The 16,901-nt window shown below is 56.6% G+C and overlaps 2 protein-coding genes across 4 annotated transcripts; both read right to left on the bottom strand.

Annotated features, from left to right (window-relative positions):
• Window positions 1–130: 130 nt before the first annotated feature.
• AIFM2 (apoptosis inducing factor mitochondria associated 2) lies at window positions 131–4,102 on the bottom strand. Of its 2 annotated transcripts, none has more exons than XM_065746311.1 (8): window positions 3,887–4,102; window positions 3,484–3,611; window positions 2,766–2,885; window positions 2,587–2,679; window positions 2,195–2,303; window positions 1,911–2,063; window positions 1,267–1,467; window positions 131–575 (listed from the first exon to the last, which is right to left on the bottom strand). In XM_065746311.1, exons 1-8 carry the CDS (start codon window positions 4,059–4,061, stop codon window positions 421–423), a joined length of 1,134 nt encoding a protein of 377 aa, XP_065602383.1. In that variant the 5' UTR covers window positions 4,062–4,102; the 3' UTR covers window positions 131–420. The 2 variants fall into 2 exon arrangements, with proteins under 2 accessions (XP_065602383.1, XP_065602384.1); XM_065746312.1 differs by having other exon boundaries at window positions 3,496–3,611.
• A 4,048-nt stretch (window positions 4,103–8,150) lies between these two features.
• CHST3 (carbohydrate sulfotransferase 3) lies at window positions 8,151–12,766 on the bottom strand. 2 transcript variants are annotated; one of them, XM_065746306.1, is made up of 3 exons: window positions 12,679–12,766; window positions 10,335–10,575; window positions 8,151–9,795 (listed from the first exon to the last, which is right to left on the bottom strand). In XM_065746306.1, exons 2-3 carry the CDS (start codon window positions 10,469–10,471, stop codon window positions 8,556–8,558), a joined length of 1,377 nt encoding a protein of 458 aa, XP_065602378.1. In that variant the 5' UTR covers window positions 10,472–10,575; window positions 12,679–12,766; the 3' UTR covers window positions 8,151–8,555. The 2 variants fall into 2 exon arrangements, with proteins under 2 accessions (XP_065602378.1, XP_065602377.1); XM_065746305.1 differs by having other exon boundaries at window positions 12,683–12,766.
• Between the last annotated feature and the right edge of the window lie 4,135 nt (window positions 12,767–16,901).

Raw genomic sequence — 16,901 nt, 5'->3', positions numbered from 1 at the left:
AAGTTCCAGCATTACTGTGGCCTTTTCAGGGCTTTAGACAGGCTTTCCACTGCTGGTGTACCCAGGTAATGCGCAGACTTTTTTAGAAGCTAGAGAAAGCCAGGAAAACCCACATAATAAACAAGCCACAAAGATTTTGATAATCATAGTATTTATTGTTACAAATTAAGGTAAACCAGGTTTCTTGCCCTGAGCTATCTCAACAGAAGATGAAAAGAAACAGCCCTTCCTTTGTTACAATGAGAACTTTGGTGCTGATTAATTTGGAAAGTGCCTCTCTCCCCATTAAAGTAAGTCCTTTAATCCATTATGCTTTAGAGCAGCTTCAGGAGTGCTGCAGGAGACAGCAAGCAACAGAAGTGCACCCTCACCTTCTTCCAGTGGTTGAATTCATTACTAGTTACATTTCTGATTCCCTTCTCAAGAGGGCATTGTCTGTCCCATTTTCTTCCAGCTCTTGGAAACAAACAGGTCCCGACTTTTAGCAATGGTCACTAGGAGATGTCCCACGTAGCATCCGTTCACCTGGCCCACACCATCATTCTTACCCATTGAAAGCAGGAACGTGAGTGATCCTGGAAGAAGAGGCAGAAGCTGAAGTTAGTGATTTCACAGCTAAATACTGAACACTGCATATACACTCGCTGTTTGGGCTCTCCTGTTGTGATGGAGCTGCACAATGGAAATGCATAGACCGTCCTTCCAAGAGGCAGAAGATAAAGCTGAAGAAGAGATAAAATGTAGGTAGACTGGGAAAAGTTTAAAAAGCAAATGTTTGCCCAGGTATCTTCCATCCACATAGAGCAGCTGCCAAAGTACTTACAGTAAGCATTTTCCAGTTGGTTACCGATCAGTGAGATTCATCACCGAGCTAGATTTACTACTTAGATTGGATTTTTCATTCTGTTTAAGGGGACGAGGGAGGAGAGAGCCAAGTCCTCTCCTTGTTCCTAGGATTTAATGGGATGGTAAGCAACTTAAAGGAAAGGAACCAAGTGTGATGAGTGGCTGGAACCCACCAGTAAATTTATCCGGAAGACATTAGTGAAGAAAGGACACGTTGCATATGCAGACTGACACAGGTAATCAATTTCTACAGTGTCTCTGACAAGAGCTAAGGTGATGCCTGAGCTCTAAGCCCATACAGCCAACCTCAGTTGTGGGTTCCTTCACCTCTAATTAGTATCCCAGACAAGTTCTAAAACAGCTGTTCCCCGCAGAAAAGCAGCTCAACAGCTAAGGCCGAGCGCTAAGAGATTACGTTACCTGGTTGGTAGGTTTTAAGCGGCTTGTGTGTCAAGCTGTTGATGATATTTGACACTACGACGCTGGCATGGAGCCCAGCGTGGTATGCCATCTTTGGTTCCTTCAGATTTGCGCAGTCCCCGATGGCGTAGACGTTGTCGTAGCCTTCCAGCTGCAGGTGCTTGTTAACGTTCAAAGCTCCGTTACTCGCCAGTTTGTCTCCTGCTTGGCGAGACACGAAGAGCATGGTGTTGTGCTACGAGTGATGGCAGGCTGGAGAGGACTCTGAAGGGGTATCACTGAATGACTCATCAGCTGAATGCCCCATGGCACTGACAGTGCACATGGCAAGCGTATTATCTGGGATGGAATCCTGCCTTTGACAGCAGGAATTACCACTGACTTCTAGGCGTAATCTGCCTCGTGCTGGCCTAGGACACTAACGTTCCTTGGAGGTATTGGCAAAAGGAGCTGGAGAAGACTGTGGACCTTGAGATCTGCAAGTTTCTGAAGGGTCATGTTTCACAGCTAATTTGATGGTAGGGCATTTGCTGTGTTGTGGAACGACTGCTGCAGGTTAAGTTTAACTTCTAACCTCACAGTACTTGAGCAGAAGATGCTGAGGACCTGTGATGCTTCCCCCCATGCAGCAGCTTTCCACTTACCAAATGCAGCGGCGTATGCTGAAGAGTTAACCTTTATCCCTGTGCACAGGACCACCATATCAGCAACAACCTCTGTGCCCTTGTCCGTCCTCACTACCATGTCCTTCTGGAACTGGTTTGCTGTGAGCTTTTGCATGTTGCTGACCTTTTCACCTATTGTGACAGAGCCGTGCATGAAGAGTAATTATGGCAAGAGATCATCGAAAGGAGGTGCAGTAGCTAAAGGAAGAGCAGCTTGGGGAGTGTCAGAGTCTAGGTCTCCAAAAGCGTTGTTAAATACGTACTTAACAGGAGGCGCACTCCTTTCCTGAGGAGAATCTCCTTCACCTCCTGACGGACGCTTTGGAGCAGCTCTACATCGGCTAACGCAATTTTTGAGTGAATGAGGGTGACCTGTTGGTGACAAAACAGCAACTGAGCACGTGGCAGTGGGATGGGATGCTCTGCATGTGGGAGCAGTGACAGACAGCTTCCTTTCACCCCGCTCAGCACCCGGAGAGAGTGAGCTTAGCCAAGGGCATCTATTGCCATCAACAGCTGCAGGTGATGGGCTGTGGGGTGCTCTCAAAGAGAAGTATGGATCCTCCTGCCTTGCAGTGATCTCAGATACCTCGAGCAGGCCCATGGAAGAAGAACGGGTGGAGAAACGAGTGAAATGTAACTCATGTGCTGCTACCTCTTTGGCTGGGTACTCCGTTTTGATCTCTGCAGCCATCTCGACTCCAGCAGCACCACCTCCCACTACCACGATGCGCTCGGATTTCTCAATCTCAAAGTAAAGAAGAAACTGATGTTGTTCAACTCAAGCTCAGCTAACGTGAGCAACGCTTCCTAAGAGAGAAGTTGGTCCCTCACCTCCTTCACCATGTCTTCATAGGTCTGGATGGCACTCTCCATGTCCACGAGCTTGTTGAACTTGCCAGGGAACGGCCCATCGCTGCCGGTTGCGAGAATGAGGTGAGAGTAGTGAAGCTCCTGAGATGGCAGAAGGTGGGATGGGATGTCCAGGTGAGAACCTAAAACACAGCTGTTGCCTCCAAGCTTCTATTTACTCGCTTCATTTCCTCTGGCCCTCACTGTTTAGTGGGAAGACACTTGGCTGCTGTTAGAAAGTGGCTTTAGGAAGAGATGTGATCCAGATGAAGCCACATAGCTGCCTTCCTCAGGGTCTGAGAGGCACAACGATGTTCAGATGAGCTCAGTGCTGTCAAGAATCTGCTAGAAGCTTACAAGGACAGAACCCGATCCCTGCGCCAGTCACCTCAGAGTCCAGGAGCTGCAAGTATGTGCTCCCTTCTGAATGGAGGTGAGATGCTCTGGCTGCAAAGAGTTCCCAGAGCTGCTGCCAGCATTTTTTTTTTCTCTCTCTCTTTTTTCCTGTGGTTAGATAAGGATCTGAGCCCCAGGGTTAACTGAGCTCCACATCCAACCCCAAGAATAAAAACTTATCTAAGCACTGCTGTGTTTACAGCAGCCCCATATCCCAACACAACCCCAGCCCAGGGGTGCTGTGTGGAGCAGGTTCACGTGCTTGGCTGACCTATGCTGCAGCAGATCCAGCACCCTCACCGACCTCGTGACCCACCTCGCCATCGCTGAGCAGGACCTGCTGCCTCTCGGGGTCTATGCCCACCACCTCGCCTTGGCGGAAGCTGTCGCCGAAGGTGACCAAGTAGGAGATGAAAGTCTTCCTGGCAAATCCTGCAGTTAGAGGAGGGCACAGAGATCTCCTTAACCAACCCCTCTTCCTTGCTTCCCCTCAAGAGGAGCTGCATGCAGCTGGGAGCAGGGGCTGGGCCTCTGCTGCGTGCGTGCTCTCTGCCCTGAGTTTCAGGGCCTTTCCCCTAGAGCTGGTGATAAAGACAGCTCTGCAGAGGTCAGGTGCCAACCCTGGCTACGCTGTTTTGCCTCTGCTCCCTGTGCACAGTCCGGGGGGGGGGGGGGAGGCAGGCAGAAATAGCACCGCTCGGGCTTACCGCTCTCCACGGAAGCCCGGAGGGCAGCGACGTTATGGTGGAAAGCATCTCTCATGTCCACCAGCACGAAGGGGACGGCCCAGGATTTGAGCTGGCTGGCAGCCTCGATGCCTCCAAAGCCGCCACCGACGATGACGACGCGCACGGATTCGTCCACGGACAGCCTGGAGCCCATGGCCACGCACGGCTAGAGGCAGAAAAGGGGCTGCGTGGGTCTCGAAAGCAGCGGGAGCTGAGCTTCGGGAAGGGGAGCAGCGGCCGCCCCAGCGCTGCCTCCGCCCGCCCCCTGACTCAGCACTGCGTGCGATGGGCGGGCCGTGCGGGGCCGGGGTGCCGAGAAGTTGGCGAAGGACGGCTTTTGGTCGTTGGTTAAACGGGTGTGGTTCGGTTTTAGGATAGCTGGCCAGAGGAGAAACCCGCACACGGGGTAGGTGGGTGGGTGATGCCCGCAGGATGCTCCGTGCGCCCAGCGAGCGCTCCTGCGGAGAGAAAGGATGGGGAGTAGGATTAGGATGCGGGAGAATGAGCCTGGCACCGTGCTAGAGAGGCAGAGGGATAGCAGGAAGGTTTGCAGCCAAATGGACGTCCGGATCCTGCTGTCCGACAGCTCAGAAGCTGTCCCGGAAGACTTTTGGCTGCTGCGGCGTTCCGGATAAATATAGCCGGGTAAATATAGCTGCCGCGCACACTGCAGCGTTGTGAGCCGGAGGAGCTGCCCCGCCCCTGCTCCTTCATTCCTTCTCCAGCCCCGTGTCAAAGCAACCCCCTCAGACCCCCCGCGTGGGTAGGGATGGAAGAATCTGCCTCATGAGAGGGGAAAGCGGACCCCCGAGCTAAGCAATGTGCCCGTGAGCCGGCTCGGGCCACTGGCTCCAGGTAAGCGAGGGCTAGAAAATCCCAACCCCGTACACACATGGGGATGGAGCAGCGCCGTGCGGGATGCTGTGACGGCTGCGGCCGCCAGAGGGTGCAGGCAGCCCGGTCCCAGTTGTGGTCCTAAAGCGGAATACCTTAAACCTGCCTCGGAGGCGAAGCAAAATGTCCCTCGGCGTTGCCAGCAGCGGGCTTGTTTTTCCTCTTGCCTTCAAACCAAAGTAGGAGGCAGTGGCAGAGGCGCTCAGGTGCTGTTTCTGCTCCCAGGCAAGGGGGGAGATCAGGTGAGCCCTATGTTAATCCACCTTTCATAAGGAAGGGAAACCATCCAGGCTGGTGAGCTGGAGATGAAGCAGCGGGACAAGGCCAGCGGTGCAAACAGGACCCAAAGCAAACAGCAGAAGTAAAAGGGGTCCTTGTGAACCCTTCAGGAAACCTCGTGTCCAACCTCGGGCAGACAGGGAAAGAACTCCGAATGCTCAACAGAGCGTGGTTGGAGGGAGACCTCTGCACACAGGTGTGCGCTAACATGTTGTTTGATGGTGTTTATTCGGCTGTCTGCAAGCAGGCAACTGCAGAAGGAGCCAACCAGTGTCACAGAGGGCTTTGTCTTCTGCCAGCGAGCCATGTGGTGAGGGCACCCGTGGGGGTTGGCGGCAGCTCTACGCCTGCCCCTTTTCCACCTCCAGGCTCTGGAGCTCATTGCACCTGTGACTGTGATGCTCTCGTCAGCACAGGGAGGTTGGGTGACCCCATCCCTAGAGGTGCTGCAGAGCCGTGGGGGTGTACCAGTGGGGGTGGGCTGGGTGAGCTGAGAGGGCTTCTCCAACCTGGATGATTCTTTGATTCAGTGTGTGAAAGACACCCTCTGTATTGTTGAGAAGTGGAGCCAGGCTCCACCGCTTCGGGTCACATGGGTGCATTGCTGTGCTCCCACAGCTAACTCAGTGCTCACCTCAGGTGATCCATCAGTGGTTCAGGCTGTGATTCAACAGCTCCCATACACCCTCCCATCCCACGACAACCTTGCAGTGAAAGCACACAACATAATAAAACCGTGTCCTTACAAAAAAATCAGTCTCGCAGACAGGCGGCCTTTTGTCTGAAGGTGTAATTACAGAATAAATATGGGATGCGGACCAAGAAATGCAGTCTGGTCAGGCACGCGGCCTCTTAAAAAAAAACAAGGCAACAGAACACAAGGCTGGCATTTAATTCTGAATGTCCACGTCTGCTGCAGCCCCCCAGCCCTGCTAGGTATGCTCTTATTCTCTGGTGGTGCTTCTTGCTGGCAGTGCACACTTTTTTTCCCTCCCTGCCATGGGGAAGGACTGGGGCTTCAGCCTTGGAGGAGCTGCGTGTCTGTCCCGACATGCCTGGCACCACACAGTGCAAATTTTGCACGGGCGTCATGGCTACACACGTTTAATGAGAGCAATTAGTCGATGGGAAAATCCGCATGGGTCGGGAGCACGTTTTCTTTATGTCCTATGACATTTTGAAGTGGAAGCTGGAGGGTGTCCAGGAAGAAATGCTGCTGCTCAGCTGGAAAGGGCAGGCTGGAGCCAGGCAGTGCTGTGGTGCAGGTGAGAGGGGCTGGACCCACTCCCTTGCCTTGTGTCGTGTTTCATTTCCACCATGTTTATTTGCTTCACAGAAGCCTGGGCTAAAGCTCACAGAGGGCAAGCACAGAAAGGACCTTGTCAGAGCCAAAGTAGCCTTCCTCTGCTGTTTGTTTCTGGGAATTTAAAGCTCCACTCCTGCAGCTCTGCTCCTCTTTGTGCTTCCAACCTCCCACAAAAGGGGCTGCTTGTTTGCATCCCCCCTCGCTTTGCATCCCTGCTGTGCCAGCAGCTCAGAGGGAGCACACACTGCTCTCATCCCAGCGTGCAGCTGCAGGATGTGCCTCCGATCCCAGGGTAAGAAGCTCCCAAACAAAACACCATTCAGAGGGATGCTCCTCGTGCCGGGAGCTTTGCGTGTGTGTGGGGTGGGTGAGGAGACCAACCCCACTGCGTCTAAAAACCCCTGCTTCTGCACCCTCTCCTGAGCCAGGCCCTGTGCCCTGGCCCTGTTGCATATTGAGGCCAGATGCAAGCAAAGAGATGGGAGAAAGGCAAAGCCTTGGAGGGTGGCTGCTGAGGCGCTGGCATGGCTGCTCCCCACCAGCCGCTCTGTGCTGCTCAATGCCACCTCTGTTCTCCGGGTCGAAAACGTGGCTTTGTGAGCTAGCTGAGCTGCAGCTCGCAGCTGGAGCCTGGGCGGTCCTGGAGGCTGATTTTCACTTATTTATTTTTGCTTTTGTCTAACGGTGCTGGCGGTGGGGCCCAGCCGTGGGTGGCCATGCCGGGCGGCATGAGGACCCCTCTCTGTGCACAGCCCTTTCTGAGCAGGGAGGGATGGGCTCAGTCAGCTTTATGATGTAGGGGTTGTGTTCATGGTGTGCCTGCATTGCTGCTCCCTGGGTCCTTGTCCTGCCCGTCCCCACCAGTGCCTCCCTGCTGCTGGCTCCCTCCTCCTGCCTGTGTGGGGTTTGCTCCCTGACCAGCCTTGGGTCGGCTTCTTCATTTATGACTGTTGTGAGTCTTTTGATCCGCTCTCAACTGTTCTGCAGATAAGCAGCTTCAGGTCAGGCCAGCTGTTATCCCATTGGTTTGCACGAGACTGAAACCATCAAGGACGCCTGTGTTTTATAGGGTGGGGCAATATAAAAGCAATTCTCTGGGACTTGAGGGGGTGGGGGTGACAAACACCAACAAGACAGGAGAGGTTTTTGGACTCTGCTCCTTTGTATTGCTTTTTTGCCCATTTCTCATGAAGTCAAACGAATGAGCTCCCAGCATGCGCTGAGCTTCAGTCGCTCTGGGGCACACTATGGGCTCTGGAGAGCACCCTCACCCCATGTGAGGTTACCACAGCATCCCCATTGCTGCCTTGCTGTCCTGGGAGCTGCATCCGTAACTCATCCCACTCTGGAGGCCTCTCGTGGGCTGCGCTCCCACCACCTCCTCTGTAGCACTGCAGCACTTTGTGCCGCACCAATTTTTGGGCTTAGCTCTGACTCTGATGCACCTCCCCTCCATGCCAACACCCCCCCCCCGTTTGTTTTTTTTTCCTTTTTAAAACATAATAAATAAATAAATTTGCCCCAGTACGCAGAAAAAAATGTAGAAAATAAATCAAGAAGACCCCCCCCCTCCCCACACACACGCACCCAATGATCAGCACTGTGGAGCACAAACTGAGGGGCTGCCTCATCCCACTGCAGGCAGCTCCCAGTCTGTGCTGGTACCAAGGCACTAAACCAGTAAGGCCTTCGAGGCCTGAGTCCCTGCTGGTGCTGGCACACTGGCATCATTGGCACACGCAGAGTGCGCATACCCATGGGGTAGCGACACTGCTTCCCATGTCACTAGTCCAGCCAGAGGTGCTCGCTTTGGAAGATGTTCCAGGTTGCAGAACGCTGCCAGAAAACTGTCCCCTGGTTGGGGCTACGGGTTCCCGGCTGCCCACTCCGGTTCTCCTCGCTCAGTGGCCCTCTGCAGACAGGAGGAGCGCGGGTCAGGTTGCACTAGGGGCTCTGAGCACCTCTGGTGCTTGGGTTATCGCTCTCAGGGTCTCATCCATCCATCAGGAGTGGAACTAAACAGCTTCACCCCTCCGCTGCAGCATCCCTGTGCCATCTCCTGATCGCCCTTCCCCAGAGCCCACAGCTATCACGATGACACCCTGGTTCCTAGTCCACGGCACAGGGTCACCCCGGGCCGGCCGGGCGACCAGGGGCAGCGATGCAGAACTACGTGACCCACATGGGGGGCCCCTCCTCCAGCAGGCTGAGCGAGCGGTTGGTCAGCTCGTGGGCGCTGCTGGCCAGCTTGTACCCGAAGAGCCTCATGGCTGGCTCGCAGGCGTCCTGCACCACCTGCGCCAGCTTGAAGGGGATGCTGAACCGCCACTTCTCGAACTGCTCCGAGGAGTTCTTCTGCGTGGAGTAGATGCCGCTGCCATCCCGTGGTGCCTGCGTGTTGGCGCGGATCCACTCCTCCACCTGCGGCGTGGGGCGGATGTCGGCGAAGCGGTACATCTCCAGCGCCTTGAGCAGCGGCGTCCGCGCCACGTCCTCGTAGCGCACCAGCATGTAACGGCCTCGCAGCCAGCGCGGCTGCCGCAGCCCCAGCTCAGCCGACAGCCGGATGCTCTCGCAGTTGCCCCGCAGCCGCTGCACCTCGTCCTCCTGCAGCGGGGCCTCCCCCTCGGCCGCCCACTTCTTCCAGCTCTCGTACTTGCCCGAGAAGGCCACCATGCGTGATGCCAGCACGGCACGCGGGTCCCGCACCAGCTGGATGACGCGCAGGTCCAGCCGCGGGTCTTCGGCCAGCGGCTGCAGGAACTCCAGCTGCCGGATGCGCACCGTCTTCAGGGCCATGTGCTGCTTGCGCCGGCATGCCTCGGCCGCCAGTGTGACGTTGAGGGGCCCGCAGCGGCGGTTCTTGCAGTGGTACTTCTCAAAGACCTTCTTGAGGCCGGGCGTGCAGACGGGCTCCTCGCAGAGCGAGCGGCTGGAGCCCCGCCGGAACAGCGCGGCCGTTAGGTGCTCCTCGGGTGCGGGCGAGATGAAGCTCTCCAGGATGTAGAGGTCGCAGAGGAGGAGCTGCTGCAGCACGTCACGGTACACCAGAGCCGAACCCACGGCATTGGCTCCCCCCGGCTCGAAAGTGACAGTCCTCTCAATGTGCCACAGGGGCTCAAAGAGGTAGAAGATGTTGCCCTGCTGGTTGAAGAACTCCCCAACAAAGGAGGAGCCGGTGCGCGTGGTGGCCATCAGCAGGACGTGCCGCCGTGGCTCTGGGGCTGCCATGCCCAGCTCCCCAGACAGCTGCAAGGTGACATTGCGCAGCTGCGTCCTCAGCTGTGAGAAGGCCGTGTCCAGCTGCTGCAGTGAGGCCAGAGACCCATTCTCGGCCAGCACGGGGCTGGCTTCTGTCTCATTGGCCTCTGGCAGCACCTGCGGGGACTGCTTCAGCTTGTCTGACACCCTGTGGGACAGCAAGGAGAAACAGCTGTAGGGCAAATAACCCTAAAGAATGGTACTCAGAAAGAATAGTGCGGAGGATGGTATATTTTTGTTAGGCTTATCTGGATGGTACACAGACAACTGGTAAATAAAGAGTGGCTCACCTTTTCAGATGGTCGAGGCTCACCGATGACTCCACTGGGGAGGGGTCTCCAACAAGAGATCCTTCCTCGGTGGTGGTCAGCCCTTAAATGGGGTCTGGGAGAGGTGGAGCCAGACTCCACCCCTTCCAGTCACACAGGTACATTACCTTCAACAGTGCCCCTGTGGCTGACTCAGTGCTCGCCTCAAGTGATCAATCAGTGGTTCAGGCCGTGATTCAACAGTTCCCATACAACAGCACTGAGCACACATCCCTCTGTGCCTCCATCCCTCCGTATCCCCCTGTGTCAGTTTTGGGGACACCATTGCATCCTTTCCCTGTGGGACTTGGGATCACCACCGCATGGGGCAGGCACATGGCTCAAAGCAGGGGACATGCAGCATTCCCTTGTTCCCTACCTGGAGATGAAGTTGTTTTCCTTCTCGATGATGACCAGCCCCACCACGAACACCAGCAGCACGGCATACTTGCTCCTCATCTTCAGGCAGTGCAGCACCTCCCGAAAATCCTGAGGCAAAGCCGACCTCCTCTCCATTGGGATGGCGAGTGAGGGAGCTACAGCTTCCTTGTCCTCTGGTGCCCTGGGCTATCTGCTGGGCACCTGCTGTCCTGCATCATCCCTTCCCGGGCAGCTCTGGCCTGTGGGAACAAGGAGGGGACATGTGTGCACCTTCCAACGCTGCTCCCAATGTCTGGAGAGCTCACACAAAAGGTCTGGAGGTGATTTCCCTCTGCTGGACAAACAGGAGCTCAAGAAACTCCCGCCCAGCACCATAAGGACACGGGGGGCAAAGCAGCTCGGTACCGTTCCCACCCGGAGCCCAGCAGCTGCTGGCAGCACCGCTCTCCCCGCTCCCAAAATACATCCGCCACAGGAGACCCCTCCCCATACCTCTTCCTCCAGCATCAAAACCCAATCCCCACCAGCTGCCTGCTGCACCCGGCCACAAACCCCTACCAGCCCTCCCTGCCCCAGGTGGGGGCTTGGGCAGCGGGGCCATTTAGTGGGGCTTCAGGGGTTTCCTGCCCACTGTATGATGGGGTGCGTGGCTTCCACCTTCCTCTAGGTCTTAAAAGGAAAGCCGATGGGGCTCCAGGAACCAGCTGAAGGCCCACGTGGTGTGCATCGTGCACTCTGCCCCGCGTGCTCAGTGCCCCTATTTTCTCATCTGGGGTTTTGCACTTGCTAGCGGTGACAGCTGCCAGGGGAAAGGATTTGGGCTCTGCCAGTGCTGGAAATGCAGCTCCAAGGGTCAGTGATGCCGCTGCCAGCACCCTGGGCACAGCCAGGCTGGGATTTTCCCCTTTCAGTGCCTGTGGCAGACAAACCATCAGTGATGCCCCGACCAGGGGATCAGATTCCAGCAAAACCCCAATTCCCAAGCATGGGGTGGATGTGGGTCCTGGAACCCTGCAGGGCTCAGCATCGGGGGGCACAAAGCACAGGCGTGTCTTGGGGTGTGGGGGCTTGAAACCGGCTGGGGAGTAGCACAGTGCCCTGTTCGGCATCTTCCTCGCGGGGCCAGGGAGAAGCACAGGCAGCTCTTTGTGAAGGGAACAGAGGGGGCTCTGTGCCCCCGCTCTTCGCAGCACTGGAATGGGAGCAGGCAGCCGAGGGGAGACGCCGGGTCCCGTGCCCTAGTCCCGCTGCCGGAGGTGTGAGCGCTGAAGTCACATTTTCCCTCCGGGTGACTCAACGGGCGGCAGCGGAGCTCGCCGAGCAAACCGTCCGCTCTCAGCCCTCGGCCCACCGGCTTTAACGGGAAACAGCCCGACCGAACCCGCGGGCAGAACAAAGGGAGAGCGCGGGCAACGATCTCCACCGCTCTTTGTCTGCAACCTGGGGGAGAAAAAAAATCACGGCGCGGCAGCTGCGACCCTATCACCGAACGCTTTCCTTCCCCGAGCCGGGAAACGCGTGGGTACCCCGTGGCAGCGCCCCGCAGCCGGTCGCTGGGATGGAGGGATGCTGGAGCCCGGCACTGCTCGCTTCAGCCACCGGCTTCTCCGTCCTCTCTATTTTATTTTTGTTAGTTTGTTTTTTGCTTAAAGCCAACGCACGTATTCAAGTTAAAAAAAAAAAAAAAGAAGGAACACACCGCCTACGCTGTTTATAAAGTTGCCCAGAATAGCCCCAAACCGCGGCCAAACGGGGGCCGGTGCCCAGCCCCGAGCAGGGGTACGCGGGTGGGGCCGTGTCGGGGCCACCAGCCCGGCTTCCAGGTGACTGCTCCCGGGTTGGCAGGGGGTGTCCCAGCCCGGCGATGGGGTTTTCCGAGCCGGGCAGCAGCGGGCGGCCACGTGTTGCCGCAGCCCTTCCCGGCCTCGGCCCCATCCCGGTGCCCCCTCGGCAGGAGCGGAGAGACGGAGGACAACTTATTCCTTCGGGAGGACGGCTGATGCAACTCCGGGAGAAACTCTCCGTCTACCCCCACACCCCTCTCCCCACCCCGGCCCCGCTGATGCCCGCACCGAACCGAAGCTCGTCCCGACCCCGCGTCCTCCTCCCTCCGAGGCTCGGGGGCTCCGGGGGATGCCGGTCCCGGCGGGGAGAGCGGCGAGAGCTCCCCGTCCTCAGACAAAGGCGCGGCCGGAGGCGGCACAAAAGAGCGGCGGAGCCCGGCAGCCGCACGCCGAGGGGCCGGGGGAAGGGTTGTTGGGTGGGAGGGAGAACGTGGACCCCCCCCTTCGGCTCTCTCCCGCCGGCGCAGAGAGCCCCGGCCCCGCACCCCTCGCCCTTACCTACCCGCGAGGGCCCGGTCGTGCGGTGCGGCGGGGGCCCTGCTTTTCTTCACGGTGCTGTCATCTCCCTCCCTCCCTTTTCCCTGCCTCTTTCCCTCCCTCTTTCCTTCCTTCCTTCCTCCCGGGGTGCCGGCGGGGGGGAGAGGGGCCGGGGCGGGGCCGGCCCGGGGCATCCTGCAGCCCGCACCTCGTCGGGAAAAGTTTCCCTCGGTTCCCGACCCGCTCTTCCCCCCGCAGGCTGCTCCGCATCCCGCAGCCCCACCGAAAGGCTCTCGGCGGTCCCACTCGGAGGACTCCTGGCTCTGCGGGGAGGACGGAGCAGACAAAAATAGTCTCCATACAGCGTCTCGGCCGCGCTCGCGTTCCTGGCATAGGAAGCGGAGCAGCTGCTGTGCAGCCCCAGCCACCGCCTTCCCTTTCCCGGGAGCTGTTTTGGCATTTGGCACGCCGTTTCCCAGCGTTGCTTTCGCGTAAGCGGTGAAAATGCTTAATGCTGCCACTTCCCGTTTACTCCCCCGTGTCCGTGCTGAAGCCCTAAAAGCGGGGGCAGAGTTTGTCTGGATGTTCAGCCGCCGGACTCACGTCCCCAAGAGCTGCTCAGTGCCATCTGCCACCAGCAGACGACCCTAGGGCACACTGCTGCCGCCTCCTGCCCGCTATCCGCTCCCTGCACACCCAGCTGACGTCGCTATCCGAGCTCCCCGGGCCGATTTGCAGCACATCTCTCCGTTTTTGGCTCCCCGAAGCTGACGTGCTCGATCCAAGTGGATGTCATCTGGGTGCGAGGCTGGGGGCGGCTCTTAACCCCTCCCCCCCCCCACCTCCTCCAGCAGTGTTTGTGAAGCTCTCAGGATCTGGGTTTTCTGTTCTGTTTTTTCGGTTCTGCTTCTTTAAAACTGCCGAAGTGTGACGAAGAAGTTGGTACCTTGCAGCATTTACAGCCCTTTAGTGTGAGGAAGTGCTGCCTACAAGGGACAGGTGTGGGGACCCCACCATTGGAGCACCCTGGGACAGACGCTTGCTCAGGGACAGCAAACCCTTTTCCTGGTGCTGGGAGCCTGGCCCGAAGCAAGAGCAGGCTTCTCTTTCCAACAGGGATGAGCAGAAAGAGAAACCTCCAAAGAGCTGATGGCATCAACCCCATCACCTGCCCCGAGCCTTTGTGGGGGAGGAGATCCGTGCCAAAGCATGCCTTGTCCAACTCTCTTCCCTCCCAAAGAAGGAAGTGAAAACCACGGAGCACTGAGCAAGGAGAAGCACCCGGCATCAGAAAAACCCCAAGGGTGAATCAGGTGCATGGGCCCCTTCATGGCCCCTCTCCGCTTTTTCATCTCGCTGCATGAGCCCTGGAGCAATCTGTCCCCAGCACACATCCTCTTTCCCCTCCTTTGTGTCAGCTGCAGCCACGTGAGCCTGAAACCTCATTTTGCATTGCTTTTCCTGGTGAGCTTTGGGGCCTAATTGGGTCAATTTGGGGCCTGTTTGTCCCCAGACCTGATGCACACAGCCACGGTGCCCGGGGCCAGCCCCTCCAGCATCCCTTCGGGCATTTTAATTCTGAGTATCACTGCCGGCCCACACCAACCTGATGTGCATTGCTCTTCTTCTGAAAAACCCTCCAGGCCTGCAGTTCCCTAGACGGCTCCGAGCTCACAGGCATGTGACTGCGGGGAGTTTGCTTTCCTGCCACATTTGGGTGCTGGTCCCTCCCGGGGCACTGTTTGCAGAAGGCGGTTTCTGATCACCCCCTGGCCCTCAAGCTCTGTGGATCTGTGCACTTAGGGAGATAACATCTCCTTATGGAGACCCGTCTGGCTTGAGACAGCTGAATCCTCGCTGTTTAGCACACAGTAAGGTCACCGGGGCAGACAGAGCACAGTGACCTTGAGGTCGGCTCAGTCCAGTTCTGTGGCTGGACAAGAAATGTTCCAGTTGGAAGGGACGTTTCAAGGTCCAACTCCTCTGCCCATGCACGTGCGGCGGCTGTATGCACTAAGCTAGGGAATGTCCCTGTGTGTGACACTGCTGGGCATCTTGCTGCGGTCTCACCCCCCCAGGAGCTTCCCCCCCACCCCCGTCTTATCTCTGCTCCTTGTCACCCCGTTTGCGCATCTGAGCCTCAGCACATGTGGGTTATTTCTGTTCCAGTCTCTTGTGGTTTGTGCCCTCTTCTCCAAATAACACTCCACTCCCTTGCGTGCCATCCAGGGTGCAGAAGGAAGGGAAAAACGAGTTCCAACGGCGGAGGAAGCAGCATGAATAACGCTGGGGGTGGTGGGGGGTGGGTGTTTGCTCAGCACTTGCACAAGCCCCCGAGGCTGTTTGTCCCCTGCCGGCTCTTCTCCCCAAAGCTGACAGCGCTTTGTGGCTCGCAGAGTCCCGTGACTGTGTAATCACTGCTGTGTGAGCTGAGTCAAGGCAAAGTAGATTTACAGCGTGAGCTGCAGGGGAAAATAAATAAATAAATAAATAAGCCCCCTAGAGCTTCTAAGAGTAATCCTTGAGAACCTGCAAAGCACAAAGTAACTTAAAATGATGGGAGAGAGGTGCTTGCCAAGAGCTGGCTGCTTTCAGAAAGCATGACAAGCTTCAGTGCAGCAGCACAATGTGACTGAGGGTGGGGGAGACGGTGGGATCAGGTAAGCACACTCCTTTGTTCATCCCTCACTTTTATTGCAGAGAGCCTAAAAAAGCATCAAACCCGCTCCTTTTAGTGGAGAGGATGTCAGCTCCTGATAAGGAGCTGGAGTCATCTGCTCAAAATCCGTACAGATAATCTGGGGAGGAGAAGGGGCACTGTTTCCTGGGGGTCCCGAGAGGCTGCTTCTGTCATTTGTTCATTTGTTTCCTTTTTTTTTCCTTCCTGGGTGACCTAAGTGTTATATCCCTAACGATTTCTTGGGGGATGGGGAGAAAGTCAGACTGAGGAACAAACCCAGGGCTCATTTCTCCTTTCCATTTAAGAAAAGAAAGCTGTTTCCCCTTCAAAGGCTGCTGCACGCTGGTAGCGGAGGTTTGCCTGGCTGCAGTCTTACTGCTCACAGCCTTGGGATGATGACACAATGAGAGCAGAAACGGGAACATGCACACTGTGTGCATCTCCTTTGAAGCGTGGGCTTTGCAAGGTTGATGCTGAATGATCAATTCCTCTGGTTTTAGAAGAAACATTCTGCTTTTCTCTTGTGCTCTCAGGCCCTGGGAACACCAGTCAGAAATCCTGACTGGTGAGAGCAAAGCATTAATGGCTGCTGTCCTCTGATTCTTTGTAGCTGATCTGTTTGGTTTAAAAGAGCAGTGCAGCAGGTTGGGATATGCCCTTCCCTGGAGGGATGGAGTAATCCCAACAAGTAGCACCCGAAACGCCGAAGAAACTTTAAGAAAAAAAAAAAATCAGCTTCTAACTAATGAAAAACTGTGGCAGGACGAAGGAAACACTGCAAAATGAGAGCCCTCTGCAGAGAGATTTGAGGTTTTGTTTTGCTTTGCTTGGAAAATCCGGTGCACTTGATCTGACCCTTTTAGATAATTGAGTTGTAGAACGTGGGAAGGAGCCAGGCTGCCATGCCAGCGGCGCTGAGCACTGCCAAAAGGGGCTGGTCCTCACTGCTTTCACCCCATGCTGCCACCAGCGCTCAGACAGCACTCTGGGTCCAGCCTGTCACTGCTGCTGCAAGGGACTCTGGGAGGCCTCCCTCCCACTGTCCTGCTGGCTCTTTGCACGCTGCCATGGCCTAATTTGGGTCGCTAATCCAGCACAGCTTCTGTGGGGCAGGGTGCTTTTGCTATGCTGGGGAAGGTGAAGGAGCTGGCGTGGGGCTGGGGAGCAGCAGAATGTGGAGCTGGAGCTGGAGTTGTGCCTCTGCACCGTGCTGGTGGCAGAGCATGCAGCTGGGAGCCCATCTCAAGCTGCAACCCAGCCAGATGTCAATGAGTCATGGCAGGCTGCTGCCACTTGTGCTGGAACAGGCTTCAGATGCGCTCAAGGCTCTTCCCAAGCCTGCAAGGCTGTAATCTGTGGCTTGCTTTTGCTTCCTCTTTGACAGCTTGGTGCAGTCAGAGTGGAAACGTGAAGTGGCTGCTGCAGAAAGTGCCTCTTTTTCTTTTTCTTTTTCCTTTAATTTTGGCAATGAGAGCACTTCTCCTGCAGAGCTGTCCCTGCAACCGCAAAAGCAGAGCCTGCAGGGCCTCTGGCTGGCCTCCCGACATTGCCAAACAGAGACAGC

The sequence above is a fragment of the Cyrtonyx montezumae genome, unplaced genomic scaffold (genome assembly GCF_038088225.1).
Source record: "Cyrtonyx montezumae isolate F1298 unplaced genomic scaffold, pur_monq_1.0 scaffold_4, whole genome shotgun sequence".
Taxonomy (NCBI): Eukaryota; Metazoa; Chordata; class Aves; order Galliformes; family Odontophoridae; genus Cyrtonyx; species Cyrtonyx montezumae.
This window is presented reverse-complemented; position numbering and strand designations above follow the sequence as displayed.